This window comes from Salmo trutta, chromosome 14, assembly GCF_901001165.1.
Source record: "Salmo trutta chromosome 14, fSalTru1.1, whole genome shotgun sequence".
NCBI classification, from domain to species: Eukaryota; Metazoa; Chordata; class Actinopteri; order Salmoniformes; family Salmonidae; genus Salmo; species Salmo trutta.
In genome coordinates, this window is record NC_042970.1 from 41,888,687 (window position 1) to 41,906,935 (window position 18,249).

Below are 18,249 nucleotides of genomic sequence, written 5' to 3' on the forward strand. Positions count from 1 at the left end.
TAGACCATTTCAAGTGGGGGGGCCAAGCTGGGGCCAGTTGTACTGTTAGAGGGGCCAGTTACATTAGACGTTATTGTTGTCATATCCTTTTCTTCACTGCATTGCAGGTATTAGCAGGCAAAAGACCATGTTCCGCGTTGCCACTGTCTAATAACGAATGTAAAAAAAAGAACGATAGCAAAAATTTGTTATGTAAAAATTATATAGGGGGCCACAAGGGGGTCCAAAATTGTTGTCACAGGGGCACTGGCCCCCCCTGCCCCCTGCCCCCCAACACCCCCCCCCCCCCCCCAGAACCGCTAGTGCTCTCGAAATCAGCTTTCTCCATTTAAATCATATCTTAACATTAGAATTATTCCACAATACTGACAACAGATCAGCTACTAGAGAGATATTACCACCCATGGCTGCAAATATGCTATTGATGCGGCTTATTATGCTTACCCAATAATAATACACTGAATCACAGATTGGACACATCATTGTACAAATGTTGTCACACACTATGAAACACATTGAGGCAAAATATAACTAAATTGATCCCACTGGGCACACACTGATTGAATCAATGTTGTTTCCAAGGAATTTCAATTAAATTATGTTGAACCATCTGTGCCCAGTGGGATTGAACATGAAATTACTTCAATATGATTGAAATAGGCTATATTGACCGATATAGGCTATGTATCTTTTAATGCAGTCATCTCGGTTTTCAATTGAAGCACCATTTTATCCTTCACTTGTTTGTAAAATGTGCTAATACTTTGGTAACTTTGTATCTGTAGTCAACTTCGTTCTGAAGTTATTGTCAGTCACAGTCAGACAGATAACCTAAACATCTTAAAGTGACGTGGAAAGGCAAAAAAGCATCTAACGATGCACTTTGGCTGCTCTACAAGGGGTCTGGATCCCTCGTAGATGTGCAAAGTTTTACTAATGAAGGCTCTGGGAAAAACCTTCGCTACTAATGATACATCGCAAGAAGGTTCTAATGGTGATCTTAACGCTACGAAGGCTCTGGGAAATTATGCCCAGGCTAATTTTGCTGCTCTAGGTCAGTAGTCCTGGGGAAGTTTGCACTGCCATTACAGCAGTCAACTACAGTAGGTACCAGTGGCATACGTATCTAAGAATACTGTTGATTAACTGAACTCCTCAGGTATCTGCCCTGGTATCCTGAAATCCGCTGTCTGCCCAGTCTTGTCCAGGCTGTTCCTGCTTCTAGTATTCCTGTGGTACAGCCATTAAAGAAGTCAATAAGGTTCCAGTGGCCAGATATAAAGGTGTTTTAACTGTTTTAACTCAGCAGTCAGGTGCTTGTGTCCATACAGTAACAGTATATCACTGGGGTCCAGATCAGTATATCAGGGGCGTTTTAATTGAACTCCTCCGGTATCTGTCCAGGTATCCTGAAGTCAGCTGTCTGCTGCGCTGTCTGGTCCAGGGTGTTCCTGGGGCTGGATGTGCAGGCGAAGCTGGCTCTGGTCTCCACCGTACAGCTGGTTCTCTGGAGGAACTGCAGGAAGTTCTCGTGGGCCGAGCCCTCGTGGCCGCTGGACAGGGCCAGCTCGACGGGTCGGGTGGAGTAGCAGCGCCGCAGCTTACACAGCTCCTCCCTGATCTGGCGGTTCAGCAGCCCATAAAAGAATGGGTTGACGGTAAAGGAGGAGTACGCTAGCCAGGTGACGGCCTCCTCTAGGTCAGGTGGGACCTTGGGTGGGTTGTTGATAGTCAGGTGCAGGTGGAAAGCGAAGTAAGGCAACCAGCAGAGCAGGAACTGGCCCACAATGACCACCAGGGTGAAGGCGGCCTTGCCCCCACCAAAGGGCCTTTTTTGGTGGAGCCTCCTGGGGGCGTTGCGGGTGGTGATGATAGTGGTCTGACTGCTGATGGAATCTGAGCGGTGTTTAAGATGGCTGGCCGTCCAGGACGGTAACGGTCCATGCTGCCTAGCCGCCACGCGGGCCACTTTATAGACGTTACAGTACACAGCAAAGATGACTGCAGCGGGCAGACAGAAACAGGCCACTGTGAAGAGGAAAGAGAAGGACCGGCGGTGGCCGCTGTGGCTCCAGTGGAGAGAGCAGTGGGCGGCGCTGATGGAGCTCAGGCTGCCGTAGCTGGGCCAGCCGAACACAGTGGCCAGCCCCAGGAGGGCTGAGGCTACCCAGACCAGGACCATGACGGCTGTGGCCAGCTTCAGGGTCATCTTTACCTCGTAGCGCATGGGGTGGACAATGTAGTAGTAACGCTCCACGCTGATGGCCGTGATGGTGAAGATGGAGGCTGTAATTCATATCAAATCAAATGTTACAAATCGCTACACACAGTACAACAATCAAATGAAAGTGATAAAAAGAAACAGAAGAAAAAAAATGAGAGATTAATATTTGAACATAAAAAACACAAATCTAAATCAAACAATTGATTGCTTAAAGTCATCAGAAATGGCATCCACTGTATAGTGCACTACATTTGACCAAAGTCCTGGTGAGTAGTAGTGCACTATATACAGAATAATGTGCCATTTAGGATGCAGCCCCTTGTACTTTACCTGAGATGAGGAACACGTTGAGGAAGACGTACACCTGGCACTCCAGCACTGTGAACACCACGCTGGCGAAGTACGGCGAGCTGGACACAATTCCCAAGGGCATGAGCAGCACGGCACACAGCAGGTCCACCGCACACAGGTGGCACACAAAGGCAAACTTCCTGAATTGAATGATTTTAACTTTATTAATCCCCAGAGAAGAAACAATATACACCCCAAGTCCCGCTCAGGTAAATTATCAGCATTATCATCATACTGCAGGCCCGTAACAAGTAACCATCATTGATTCTTGTTTTAACCCATGCACTCAGTCAAAGCATCGGCCCCATGGTACAGTTCTAGACAATCTTGTATCTATGCCAATTCAAGTTAGCCCTATGGTATTTTCAAATCAGGGGTTACCAACTAAGCATAGTTCGAGGCATAGGCCTAATGGTTCCGTTCCAGGCAATCTTGTATCTGTTACAATTCAAGCCAACCCCATGGTATTTTCTGGTAAGGGGGTTACCTGTTGAACATGGCATGTTTGTAATAGAAATCCCTTAGCACCCTATCCACTGGACTGATTCATGTAAATGCCAGAAGTTTGATTTCTAAAATGTATTTGGTTGTAACTCTGGCTTCTCAAACATTCTGGTTATAACTGAATCTGGGCTTCTCAAACATTCTGGTTATAACTGAATCTTGGCTAAAGAAGTCCATGCCGGACTCTGATGTGTATCTGACAGGTTATAACATTTTTAGATCTGATAGAGTTGGCGGAGGAGGGGGTGTCGCCATATACATAAAGAGCAATTAAAATGTGTCTGTATCCATCACCACCTCTGTCCCTAAGCAATTTGAATGTCTAGTCCTAAATGTGCAACTCTGACATTAGTGGGAATTTATTGCTCTTCCTCGGCCTCCATATGTGCTCTTAGCAAATTGTCTGACCTGCTGTCTAGCGGTCCAACTGTTCAATCTGAATTACTGATAGTGATTGATCTTAATCTAGATTGGTTGATGCCAGTATGTGATGGGCTGAAATATATTTGTATTGAGCTAAATCTAATGGAGCTGATAACTAAACCAACTCGCACCGTCTTAAATACCAAGAAAAATTGACTCAATTAGATATTATTCTAACAAATGCCCCTCATTAATTTACAGCCAATGGGATACTTGCCAATGAGTAAACAATTTAAACCTCACGCATTATTACAAAGTTACATTTTAGGAATTTTAATGAGCTACATTTTTCGTTGTCTGAGCTGGGGTTGAGTGATTGGGGGGTTGTGTCAACTATCACTGACTTGGATCAGGCCCTTCATTTTTGTATTACCCTGTTTAACAATGTTGCAGATAAATGTGTGCCGTACATAAAACTAAGGGTAAAAGACCGATGTAATCTTTGGTTTACTCATGAATAGTCTGAGGAATTACAGGATTTTTTTTTAGCTTGAGCTAAGACTAGACGGACTGATTCTACATCTGATTGGCAGTCCTGCAGACATTTCAGAAATAAGTGTCTATCCCTGGTAAAAAAAATAAGCTAAATCAACAAATTTCTTGAATTGTGTATCACAGAGTGGTGGTAATCCAGGCAATTTCTGAAAAGTGGTCAAATCTTTGAAACAAAACACCACCTCCTCGTTGCCCTAGCAGGTTTTGAAATGCCTCTGGTCCCATTCTAAACAAAAGTACAATTTGTGATGCTTTTAATAATAACCATTGTGCTTCAGCTGGCCACGCGTTTGAAAGGATAATCTCATCCCATAGCGGGAGTCTTTTAGTCACCTCAGACTCACATACTTTATTTTCATTTCAACCCTTTGACGTCTATGATGTACTAAGTGCTTTGCTGAAGATTGATGTTTTAAAAAAAACATTGGGTCTGATTCACTTAATCCCTTGTTACTGCAGTTCTTCTGCCCCACATATTGCAGAACCACTGACCTATATTTTTTTACTTGACAATTGATTTTAGTGTTATCCCTAAGATCTGGAAAGCAGCACATCCTCGCCCTACATAAAGGAGGAAAACCTTCTAACTACTGTCCAATTTCCAAAATATCTTGCCTTTCCAAAGTTTTAGAATCCCTGAATAACTTTTAGCTAATAACTTTTTTAACTTCTCACTCTATTCTTAACGTGCACCAATATGGTTTAAGACCTGGACATAGCACAGTTACAGCTGCTACACTTGTTTTAGATGATGTGGTAAATTGCTTGGATCAAAACATTTATTGTGCTGTCTTATTTATAGACCTTTCCCAGGCCTTTGATACCACTGACCATCACATTCTTATTCAAAGTTTGACTGAAATAGGCCTGAATCAGGCTTCTTGCAAGTAGTTTGGAAACAATCTGACAGACAGGACTCAAAGTGTGACCTCTGGTGGTGTTAAGTCTAGTTTTCTGGATATTACAAAAGGTGTACTGCAGGGTTCGGTACTAGGATCGGTTCTCTTTACTAGTTACATTTGAAGTCGGAAGTTTACGTACACTTAGGTTGTAATTAAAACTCGTTTTTCAACCAATCCACAAATGTCTTGTTAACAAACTATAGTTTTGGCAAGTCGGTTAGGACATCTACTTTGTGCATGACACAAGTAATTTTGGAAAATTCCAGGAAATTATGTCATGGCTTTAGAATCTTCTGATAGGCTAATTGACATAATTTGAGTCCATTTGGAGGTGTACCTGTGGATGTATTTCAAGGCCTACCTTCAAACTCAGTGCCTCTTTGCTTGACATCATGGGAAACCCAAAAGAAATCTGCCAAGACCTCAGAAAAAAAATTGTAGACCTCCACAAGTCTGGTTCATCCTTGGGAGCAATTTCCAAATGCCTGAGGTACCACATTCATCTGTACAAACAATAGTACACAAGTATAAACACCATGGGACCATGCAGCCATCGCACCACTCAGGAAGGAGACGTGTTCTGTCTCCTAGAGAGGAACATACTTTGGTGCGAAAAGTGCAAATCAATCCCAGAACAACAGCAAAGGACCTTGTGAAGATGCTGGAGGAAACAGGTACAAAAGTATCTATATCCACAGTAAAATGAGTCCTATATCGCCATAACCTGAAAGGCCACTCAGCAAGGAAGAAGCCACTGCTCCAAAACCATCATAAAAAAGCCAGACTACGGCTTGCAACTGCACATGGGGACAAAGATCGTACTTTTTGGAGAAATGTCCTCTGATCTGATGAAACAAAAATAGAACTGTTTAGCCATAATGACCATTGTTATGTTTGGAGGAAAAAGGGGGACGCTTGCAAGCCGAAGAACACCATCCCAACCGTGAAGCACAGGGGTGGCAGCATCATGTTGTGGGGGTGCTTTGATGCAGGAGGGACTGGTGCACTTCACAAAATAGATGGCATCATGAGGCAGGAAAATGATGTGGATATATTGAAGCAACATCTCAAGACATCAGTCAGGAAGTTAAAGCTTGGTCGCAAATGGATCTTCCAAATGGACAATGACCCCAAGCATACTTCCAAAGTTGTGGCAAAATGGCTTAAGTACAACAAAAGTCAAGGTATTAGAGTGGCCATCCCAAAGCCCTGACCTCAATTACATAGACAATTTGTGGGCAGAACTGAAAAAGCGTGTGTGAGCAAGGAGGCCGACAAACCTGACTGAGTTACACCAGCTCTGACAGGAGAAATGGGCCAAAATTAACCCAACTTATTGTGGGAAGCTTGTGGAAGGCTATCTATTCTGACATTTCACATTCTTAAAATAAAGTGGTGATCCTAACTGACCTAAGACAGGGAAGTTTTACTAGGATTAAATGTCAGGAATTGTGAAAAACTGAGTTTAAATGTATTTGGCTAAGGTGTACGTAAACTTCCAACTTCAACTGTAAATAATGTTGGTCTATCTGTTAAAACGTGTCATATTCATCTGCATGCAGATGACACGGTTATGTATGCCATTGCCCCAACTGTCGAACAGGCTATTTTAGAGCTGCCATTTGTTTTATAACTCGTGACAGTTTTAATACTCACCACTGTATCCTGCATCAAAAGGTTGGCTGGTCCTCATTAAAGTCCTGTAGATCAATTCATTACTCCCTTTTTGTTTACAAAGCCCTTCTACACAAGCTTCCAACTTACCTAACTTCATTGCTAACGTATAAAAGAATCAGATACCAAACCCATTCACAGGGTTGGTTAACTCTTCAGATTCCTCGGGTATCCACGGAATTAGGTAAATCCTTTTTAATTTAATGGCCCACCTTTTTGGGATCACTTACAAAATGCATTACATTTGGATTCCCTGGTGCCACTAGGGCGTTTTAAAACCCTGATGTTAAAATTGTTCACTAAGGTGGGCAACTGTTTTGATTGATTTAGAAACTTGTTTATGATGGCTGTGATGTTCGTGATGTTCAAATGTAAGATACTTCTTGATGTATCTTGTTATATACAGTGGCAAGAAATATTTCTGCATAAATTTGACATAAAATTTGATTTGATCTTCATCTAAGTCACAACAATAGACAAACACAGTGTGTTTAAACTAATAACACACAAATTATTGTATTTTTCTTGTCTATATTAAATACATAATTTATACATTCACAGTGTAGTTTGGAAAAAGTATGTGAACCCCTAGGCAAATGACTTCTCCAAAAGCTAATTGGAGTCAGGAGTCAACTAACCTGGAGTTGAATCAATGAGATGAGATTGGAGATTTTGGTTAGAGCTGCATTGCCCAATAAAAAACATTAACAAAATGTTTGTTTGCTATTCACAAGAAGCATTGCCCGATGTGAACAATGCCTTGAACAAAAGAGATCTCAGAAGACCTAAGATTAAGAATTGATTCCTTGCATAAAGCTGAAAAGGGTTACAAAAGTATCTCTAAAAGTCAGTGCAATGTAAGACAAATTGTCTATAAATGGAAAAAGTTCAGCACTGTTGCTACTCTCCGTAGGAGTGTGCTCAATGCTCAATGAGGTTAAGAAGAATCCTAGAGGGTCAGCTAAAGACTTACAGAAATCTTTGGAAAATGCTAACTTCTCTGTTGATGAGCCATTGCTGTCAAAAAAAACATTGCTGCACGTCTGAAGTTCGCAAAGAGCACCTGGATGTTCCACAGCGCTACTGGCAAAATATTCTGTGGACAGATGAAACTAAAGTTGTGTTGTTTGAAAGGAACACACAACACTATGTGTGGAGAAAAAAAGGCACAGCACACCAACATCAAAACCTCATCCCAACTGTAAAGTATGGTGGAGGGAGCATCATTGTTTGGGGCTGCTTTGCTGCCTCAGGGCCTGGACAGCTTGCTATCGTTGGCGGGAAAATGAATTCCCAAGTTTATCAAGACATTTTGCAGAATAATGTAAGGCTATCTGTCTGTCAACTGAAGCTCAACAGAAGTTAGGTGATGCAATAGGACAACAACCCAAAAAACAGAAGTAAATCAACAGAATGGCTTCAACAGAAGAAAATATGCCTTCTGGAGTGGCCCAGTCAGTCCTGACCTCAACCCGATTGAGATGCTGTGGCCTGACCTCAAGAGAGCGGTTCACACCAGACATCCCAAGAATATTGTGGAACAGAAACAGTTTTGTAAAAAGGAATGGTCCAAAATTCCTCCTAACCTTCGTGCAGGTCTATTCCGCAACTATAGAAAATGTTTGGTTGAAGTTATTGCTGCCAAAGGAGGGTCAAACTGTTATTAAATCCAAGGGTTCACATACTTGTTCCAACCTGCACTGTGAATGTCTTCCTGGTGTGTTCAATAAAGACATAAAAAATTACAATTGTCTGTGTGGTATTAGTTTAAGCAGACTGTGTTTGTCAATTGTTGTGATTTAGATGAAGATCAGATAACATTTTATGTCCAATTTATGCAGAAATCCAGGTAATGCTAAAGGGTTCACATACTTTTTATTCCCACTGTATATATACAGTACCAGTCAAAAGTTTGGACACACCTACTCATTGAAGAGTTTTTCTTTATTTTTACTTTTACTTTTTTCTAGTGAAGAAATCGAAATATATTTAATATTTGAGATTCTTCAAAGTTGCCACACTTTACCTTGATGACTGCTTTGCACACTCTTAGCATTCTCTCTACCAGCTTCACCTGGAATGCTTTTCCAACAATCTTTAAGGACTTCCCACAAATGCAGAGCATTTGTCGGCTGCTTTTCCTTCACTCTGCGGTTCAACTCCTCTCGAATCATCTCAATTTGGTTGAGGTCGGGGGATTGTGTTGGCCAGGTCATCTGATGCAGCACTCCATCACTCTCCTTCTTGGTCAAAAAGTCCTTAAACAGCCTGAGGGTGTGTTGGGTCATTGTCCTGTTGAATAACAAATTATAGTCCCACTAAGCGCAAAACAGATAGGCTGGCATTTTGCTGCAGAATGCTGTGTTAGCCATGCTGGTTAAGTGTGCCTTGAATTCTAAATAAATCACTGACAGTGTCACCAGCAAATCACCCTCACACCATCACATCTCCTCCTCCATGCTTCACGGTGGGAACCACACATGCAGAGATCATCCGTTCACCTACTCTGCATCTCACAAAGACACGGCGATTGGAACCAAAAATCTCAAATTTGGACTCATAAGACCAAAGGACAGATTTCCACCGGTCTAATGTCCATTGCTCGTGTTTCTTCGCCCATCCAAGTCTCTTCTTCTTATTGGTGTCCTTTAGTAGTGGTTTCTTTGCAGCAATTCGACCATGAAGGCCTGATTCATGTAGTCTTCTCTGAACAGTTGATGTTGAGATGTGTCTATTACTTGAACTCTGTGAAGCATTTATTTGGGCTGCAATTTCTGAGGCTGGTAACCCTAATGAATTTATCCTCTTCAGCAGAGGTAACACTGGGTCTTTCTTTCCTGTGGCAGTCCTCATGAGAGTCAGTTTCATCATAGCGCTTGATGGTTTTTAGTACCTCACTCAAAGACACTCAAAGTTCCTGAAATGTTACGCATTGACTGACCTTCAAGTCTTAAAGTAATGATGGACTGTCATTTCTCTTTGCTTATTTGAACTGTTCTTACCATAATATGGACTTGGTATTTTACCAAATAGGGCTATATTCTGTATACCAACCCTAACTTTTCACAACACAACTGAAACACATTAATAGCCTCTACAGGATCATTGTCCCCTTGCGAAACGGTTGAGTTAACGTGCGCTAATGTGATTAAGGCATAGACATATCTGATATGGGCAGAAAGCTTAAATTCTTGTTAATCTAACTGCACTGTCCAATTTACAGTAGCTATTACAGTGAAATAATACCATGCTATTGTATAAGGAGAGTGCACAGTTATGTACTTGAAAATGTATCAATAAACCAATTAGGCACATTTAGGCAGACGTGATACAACATTTTGAACTGTACATGGTCTGCACATACACTGGTTCCATCTGGTGGCCAAAATCTAAATTGCGCCTAAACTGCAATAATACATTGTAGCCTTTCTCTTGCGTTTTAAAGATGATGAGCAGATTAGATCTTTTACCAGATCTAATGTGTTATATTCTCCTACATTAATTTCACATTTCCACAAACTTCAAAGTGTTTCCTTTCAAATGGTATCAAGAATATGCATGGATTTGCTTCAGGTCCTGAGCTACTTGGAGTTATATTTATTTGGGTATGCCATTTTAGGCAAAATTTGAAAAAATGGTCCGATCCTTGAGAGGGTTTTAATAGCCTGTTTAAATGTCAAACGTCAATTAGTGACAGACTCATTACTTCCAAAGCAAAGTACATTTTTTTGGCTCCTCGTCCTCAGCTAAAGAAGGTTGTAGCGCAGCCTCTGAATGTCATAGAGACAAACCAAATATATCCCATATGCATCAGAGTTGTGACTTTCCCCTGCATCTTACAGCTTGTTTTTAGCGTAAAGCATTGCGGACTTAAGTGTTGTTATAGATCGCTTTATACAATCAGGTCCATTAAATTTGTTTTCAAAATCTTTCTTTAACAAAAGCCACAGTACCCTCAAATACCTCCTCAATTCAAGCCCTGGTTTTAACTTAACACACCAAGCTCTTCACTGACACTGAGATATTTAAGGAGTGCATGATGACTGAAGGAATTGGCTGACCAAATCTATGGATATTAGACTATAATTGAATTTATAATTAATTAGGTGTTCTCAAATTAGCCTACTTTCAGCACCCATGTACTGTCCATCGCCACGGCTGCCACTTCATAGTAATGTATGTAGATTACTCGAATATGGGTTATTGTGAGGTCAATAATAACTCTGATAAATTGCTTCATTATGAGCAATGAAACTGTTTTTATTAAAATCAATTATAGCAATAGCAACCTTACCTCCGGTCCTCCTTCTCATTTTTACAGCTTAACAAGATATCAGTAGGCCTAGTCTGTGTGCACAGATATTGCATTTTTGGACAAATTGACTTGCCTCCTAAAGTGCCACCGTACAGAGCAGTCATTGTTTAGGCAGCACAAAAGGGTTTACATCAGCAAGAGCAGGGCAGGCTGGGGCTCATGATTGGGAATGCCTGTCCATTGCAGTGTGTGATATACTGTAGTCTAGTTTTATATACACCACCCCAGCAGGGCAAAATCTTAAAAATATAACTTGGCCATGTGCTTCTCCAAGTATGCTCTTTGTATTGCCTTGGCCTAAGCCTATTTTATAGGCTAGCCTTTCTCAAACTTTTTGTGCCAGGGACACAATAGAGGTGTCAAGGTGTTTTCAACAGCTAGTCTGTTGCGATATTTTGATTTTGTTGCAGCAAGAGAGGAGACACTGGTCTCACATAAGTAGGTAGAATGAAGTGGGATTTATGTCTTCACTGCCATCTTGTAGATTTGCTGGTATTCCCCGCTGCTGAACAGCCAGAATGTGGACAGACACATCTCATTAAAAGGAGCATGCAGGCCTTGGTCACAGGACAGCTCCAATAGTTTATCATTAAGAACTGGTGATAAGCTGTGACATGCTGACTAGACCGGGCAAGCTCGTGCGTCGTAGCTTGATATTGCTAGCTAGTTTGTCCTGCGATATAATGTATTTAATTTTATTTAACTAGGCAAGTCAGTTAAGAACAAATTCTTATTTACAATGACGGCCTACCCTGGCCAAACCATAACCCGGTTGATGCTGGGCCAATTGTGCACCGCCCTATGGGACTCCCAATCACGTCCGGTTGCGACACAGCCTGGAATCGAACCAGGGTCTGTAGTGACGCCTCTAGCACTGAGATTCAGTGCCTTAGAGCGCTTGTTCACTTGGGAGCCCCATATAAACATTGGGTTGTTATTTTACCTGAAATGCACAAGGTCCTTTTTTTCTGGATCTTTGTAGAATTTAGATCCAAAATCGTGTGTTCTCTACTCCGCCAATTAATCTACAGATATCAGTCTTTTTCCTTCTTCTTGTTCTTCTTCTTCCGTGGACTTTATATGGCGGTTGGCAACCAACTTTCCAACTAGACTGGAGTGTGGACCTCAGTTCATCTTTCAATCCCCCATGTGGGTATATGGTCCTAAAAACCAATGATGAGATGGGAACGGTGGGACTTGCAGCTTGTCAAGCGTCTACATTTGTTTTGCAATGCTTGCGCATGCAACACGGGCGGTGTGGTCAGCTTGTCTCTTCAGTACTCGTGAACAGATTACGCATCCACTGCTTTCCCGGGTGTGGATCAGATTGTGAGTGGAAGTAGTCCTCGAGTTTTGTTCCGATGTGTCCCCATCAATTTACGCATGTGATCCATATCCACATCATCCACGTTAGCCAGAGTTGAGAATAGGGGGAACATATAAAAAATGCCTCTATACACGGTCTCTCCAGACACAGTTTTTCTTGAAATCGGCAATTTTTTTATTTGCTTGGGAAATGTCACTTGCGTGTTCCTGCATGGATAGGTTGAGCAGCTGTCTCGTCGGTAGGCCTACAGATCCCGATACAATGGTCCCATTGTAATCCATGTCCCTTTATGTACTCATTCAGAAAATTGAATATTTCACCTGCAGTTGTATTTTGAGGCAACTCTTTGCAACAATGAAATGATTCATATATGTAGCGGATATATACAATGTCAGTCATCTCATCTAATTGGATTGCAAAGTGTGGGCTCTGTCTAAAACCTGCATGTGATTCAATATCATCTGCCATATCCTGGATTCTACGTGTGACAGTGTCATTGGAAAGTGGGATTACACTGATCTTTGTAGCAGCAGTTGGGTCTAAAACCTCTTGGCAAGGATCCACGACTGAGGGCATGACCATCTTTTCAATTATAGTGAAAGGAGCCTGGAAAATGTTATGAGAGAGTAAGTATGAAGCCTTCAGTAAACTCTCGTTGTCTGTGAAATTATTGTGCAGCGTTTTTGTTTGGTTGGACTACTCTTTTTTGTAAAAAAAAATATATATATATCTGGTTTATACTTGAGATGTGGATACTCTGTTTCTAAATGTCTGCAGATTTTCGCTAACTTCATAGCATTGCTACTGAGGCAAGTCTGATATATCACACAGACTGGTTTTGGCAGGCAGGTCTCATTTGAAAAAAATCCGGAGAGAAAGAGAGCATGCAGGCTGCACAGCAGGGTTAGCTTGTGTGTGTGTGTTTTTGGTGTAGATATACTTAGTCATGGCAACACAATTTGCTTACTGTGTCATGCATAGTTCAGCGCATTGGGCAAGTAGGCCTACGGCAAGTATTTATTTGAGTCAAATATGCTGCAGAACACAACAACACAAAATACATAATATTCAAGACAAATATGCTGCAGACCTGCAAACATTCCTCCACAGAACTGCGCTGGGGTTTGAGAAAGGCTGGTATAGGCTATAGGTAAGGCAGAGAATCAGGGATGAGGGGGATCATTGGGCACAAATGAAATAATATACTACTAATAATAAGCAACTAACTCTCAAACCCTGAGCAATATGACATTTCATCTATTACAAATGACATGACCCTCCCTTGGACTAAATAAAAAAAAATACTAAACCCTCCCCCTGACTGAAATTGAAAAAGCATGACCCTCTCCCATTTTCCTCAGGGTAACTATTGTGTCAATTTTACCTCTCCCTTAGCCTATTTAATTAGGCTGAGGAGATGCACCTACTGTACTATAGTCATATTTTTGTACCTCTTGAGATGGTAAAACGTGTGCTTTTTATAACGGAATGTTAAAATGAGGTGAAATCAAAAGTAGTTTTTTTACTCACCGTCACAATTTAAATTATATCACTGCCGATGTTTCGGCTTGGTGGCCCCAAAAATGATCTACAGTAATTTAAGAAGTCGAATTAGGAACCACTTTGGCCACCCTGAAGACTAGATGTCATAGCCATGCATTTCTGGAATATTGTCAGGCATTACATGCATATGAGCAAAGATACAAATGTATGTACATGTATTTGAAATACATTTTACGTGATGTTAAATATATTGAAATGTATTTTTTTCTGTATGTGTTCATTAGAACAAATTGAACTTTAGCACTGATGTCTGGTGAAACAAGTACAATAGATATAGATATAAATTCCAGAAGATACAACTCAATGATTTAATAGTATATGCAATAGAAACAAGGAGATTGTGTATACATTATCAGTGCATTAGAAAGTCATAGGGGACCCAAGTTAATTTTATGATGTACAGTGTATCTGTTTTCATGTATTTATAATCTGGTGTATTTTTTACCAGCCTGCCGGCCAAAACAAGATGGCCACAATGGAAACAAGTTGCTAAACTGTTTTGTGTTATTCTTGTTGATTACGCATTGTATTCACTTGTGTGTTATCCTTGATGATTATCAATTGTGGTTGAATTATGTTTTTAAATGGTCAAATAAAAAAAGTACCAAAGTACCTGAGGTGCGGGGCTTTGACCACCACCACCAGCACGGCTGTGTTAGCCAGCAGCGCCACCACGTTCAGGGTCACCATGAAGAATATCCCTGACAGGTCCTTGAAGCGTGTCTGGGAGTTGGGCAAGGTGCCCAGCTGTCTGCTAGGGGCTGAAGGGAGGGGCGCCCCCAGTCCCCACCACAGGCTCTCATTGGCTGTCGTATCATTGAGGTCAGGGGTCAGAGGTGAACCAGAGTGTTCCATAGTTCACAATGAGAGTTCCAGAACAGACATAATGAGCGTTCCATTAGGCCTAGACTCCCCCATCTTTCACTGGTGTGGTGAGCCAGAGGATTCCTTCTGCTTAACCGTTAAGAGTCAAACGGTTAAACTACGTTTCCCTGTTGGAAGAAAAAGGAAGACGTCATCAATGGACTGGGTGTGTTTTTGGGGATACTTTTGTATTGACAGTAAATCATCATAAGCCAAGTTCTGTAGGCCATTTCACCTTGAAATACACATTGGCAAAAACAACACAAACACTGACATCATAATTCACCATTGCAAGAGAATGATGAGATTATCTCTGCATGCTAAGCCCTGTTCCGTTTTCATTATTGCAATGTCCCACTGAATACTGTCAAGGGATAATAACAACTATTTAACATCAAATCCACAGCGGAAGTGACATTTTTCTATTGTTTAGGAATATAATTTGCTTTCATTTTGTTGACACTTCACTGTAGGCCTATCCCTTGTGTTCACAAATATCCATAGATTTAACCCCTCTGTGTAGATACTGCCCATTAGTTTCAACACAGTTGATTGACACAGGTGTCTACTACTATCTACCCTACATCTATAGAAAAGGACATCTGTAACATTTCCCTTTGGATTGTGGGACTATTTATAAAAGAAAGGATGCTCTCTCTCGCTCCACCCCCCCCCCCTCTCTCTGTAAGAGGATAGGAGGATAGGGACCTGATCAATAGGAATAATTCATGGAGGAGAGGACACTCTCTCCCTCTCTCTTTTATCCTCCATCCTTCTATCGTTCCCTAACCTTTTGAAATGGAAGATAATGAGCTTGCTTGTTTTAGCCATGCAGCTGCGGGGGACTGGCACTGTTGATTAGTATGTGCCCAGTGTCACCCTGACTGCGTAGGGCCTGCATAGGGCCATCAAAGACACACACAACCTCTTACCAGAACAGACTTGATCTCCATCTCTATCAAATGCAATATAGTTCAATTAACACTGTGTTCAGCTTTCGGTAACAACAATGCACAACATAGGCCTCATCACATTAACATTTCACTTGCCCCTGTTTATCAGAACTGTATGTGCGTATTGAGTGTCTTCTTATGTACTGTAGCTCTGCATCTGAACCTTTTTAAGGTGTGACATATGTCAGAGGGACAGTGATATCAAGTGTGTGGGTGACTTCAAAGCAACTTTATCCCCACACACATGGCTCACATATTATGCTCTGCTCCCCTTCATGTGTGTGCCATGAAGATAAGAGGGACACAACCACAAAAACCCCAACCGTTAATGTATTTGCTGTTCCTGTTTGTTTCACCTACACACACACACACACACACACACACACACACACACACACACACACACACACTGTCACCTGAATCACGGCTGTGCTAGGAGCATCGTCAGTTTCCCAGAACCTATGACTATGCATGCTGTTCTGTTGTGTCCTATTTCCATGCGCTTGCTGGTAGACTAGTGCTGCTCTACTGATGCTCTCTCCCTCTTTAATCGGCTCTGGTGGCCGTCCAGCGGATTGGCAAGCCATGTTAGTAATGAGATTTATCCACAGTACAAAAAGGACGAGTCAGTGCATGTACGTTCTTGTGTGCGTTATGTAAGGATGTCCCCGTTTTCATCCTGTCCTAGTATCAAGCCTACATACAGCATATGGCATCTCCTTTAAAGGCTAAGTTAGGCTTCTGAACTGGCCATTTTAAGCCATGCAATAGCATTTGTTTCAATGTCACTTTTTCTTCTTTCTTTATCTATATGTGAAAATGTGTTCGTATATAAATTGTATTTTAATATTTAAGGACTCTTGGAAGATTAGTCCAAATGGGGACAAAAAGAGATCCAAATCAAATCAAATCTCAGGAAGATTACTTTTATAAAAGTCTATTATAAGTATTTTGTTCGGCAAAATGTATGGTTTTCTTAAATGGCTAGCCCAGGACAATTGAAAAAGGACTGTCAGTTTCAGGGGACCAAGAGGGTATTATGTACTTGAATGAGTGATCTAGTACAATTTCATTGAAATGAAAACATCTGCGACAAATAAATCACACCTCTTTATGCGAGACATCCTCTTGATGATCAGCGTACAACAGCCTTTAAGAGGTTGTTGTGCATCGATTAACAACTGTTAGATTCTGGGTTATTCTTGGAACATTGTTATACTCAGAAGTATAGTATATGAGGAGTGATAGAGACTGGTTTTTACATCAGAAGTTAATGGTTATCTGTAGGAGCCAGATGGCCTTGGAATATGTTGGGTGGACCGGGGGAAGTCACAGGATTGCTATAGGAGATACGGGTGGAGATCTTTGGATTAGGCATCAAGGGGGCTGAGGTCAGGTCAGATCCCCTTAAGGGAGAAACAATGGTTTATTACTCTATTACTTCGTCTTCCTGTCGAACCATAAAATATGTAAGGATTGGAGAGAAGGAGGAGTGCCTAAATTGGAGAATATATACTTGTGGTGATGGAAACATGTTTTGTCTAATGCAGCCGTATTGACCCTCTGGGAAGAATTAAACTTGGTTAAGCTTTCATAATGTCCGTTGAGTTTCTTACTCTGGGAATTAGAACCTAACACACCCAACACACTGAGCTCCAGCTAAATAATAGGCTACCCAAGCTTATTTCAACATGTACGCTATCTTATCTTATTTCAACGTGTATATCTAAAATCAAATTACACAATAAGTGTTATCAACATAGGCACCACTATAAAGTGACAATAGTATTTATTTCAGGCACCAAATCTAGTTGGTTAACCTGGACTTGCTTACACACACAGGAAAGAAACGTTTTTGTTTTAAATGATTCAAATCAATGTTTTTCTTATTAAATGATACCTCACCTGATATGAATTGTGAATGGATGTTTATCATGAAAACATAAAATCCTCCCGTCCAACTTCCACTCCTCTTGAGTTATGTAGTGTTAACTACGTGGATGGTCCAGGGGGTTTTCTGTTCCCAGGTGGACTGGAATTCCGTTATGTATCTTATGTATCCAGGCCTGCCATAAGGCTCTGAAGTCTGGGTCGGTGCCAACAGATGCTAAGACAACAGGTGTACCCTTCCCTAACCCTCCAGACCTCTTTCAGTACCCATCAACCTCTAGCTCTGACACCAGGGATGGCTCACTAAAGCTGGGCACTCTGCTCCTTCTGCTCCCCCTGTTCCTGGTCCTTGATTGATAAGTATCCCTGATGGACGGATGTCCTGTGGGAAGGACTCCTGGGTAGGACTGGTGAAGGTGTCAGAGGACAGGAGCGATAGACTGATAGGTGATGTGCAGACTAGGGAACTCAGAAACAGCACAGCTGGCTGGCTAGATGGGGGAGGGGCTAGGCATCGGTCAACGTTAGAATCACATCATCAACAGAGGATCATCGGTGAGGATGCTTTTGTGACACTACGCCCACCCTCATAGTCCCGCCCACACTCTGTTTCACTCTCTCTTTCTCTCATCTCTCAGTCAGTATATGGCTGTGACTGTCACACATTGAATGCTATGCATCAGCCTAAACACACACTTCTCTGTCCTCCTCCTGTCCCTCCAGGACTCCCCTGGATCCTAAGAGTACACACACACACACACACA

General features: G+C 41.7%; 1 protein-coding gene across 1 annotated transcript; it reads right to left on the reverse strand.

Annotated features, from left to right (window-relative positions):
* Positions 1–303: 303 nt before the first annotated feature.
* On the reverse strand, positions 304–17,920 carry LOC115208108 (probable G-protein coupled receptor). The gene is made up of 4 exons (XM_029775905.1): positions 17,501–17,920; positions 14,392–14,770; positions 2,555–2,715; positions 304–2,286 (listed from the first exon to the last, which is right to left on the reverse strand). The coding sequence occupies exons 2-4, from the start codon at positions 14,631–14,633 to the stop codon at positions 1,376–1,378; spliced, it is 1,314 nt and encodes a 437-aa protein (XP_029631765.1). The 5' UTR covers positions 14,634–14,770; positions 17,501–17,920; the 3' UTR covers positions 304–1,375.
* Between the last annotated feature and the right edge of the window lie 329 nt (positions 17,921–18,249).

Excerpts from the sequence above, each read along its gene's own strand:
- LOC115208108 (XM_029775905.1), bottom strand. The coding sequence starts at position 14,633 with ATGGAACACTCTGGTTCACCTCTGACCCCTGACCTCAATGATACGACA. Across the intron at positions 2,716-14,391 it reads GTCAAAGCCCCGCACCTCAG|GAAGTTTGCCTTTGTGTGCC; the intron begins GTACTTTGGTAC and ends CATTCAATTCAG. Across the intron at positions 2,287-2,554 it reads CAACGTGTTCCTCATCTCAG|CCTCCATCTTCACCATCACG; the intron begins GTAAAGTACAAG and ends TATGAATTACAG.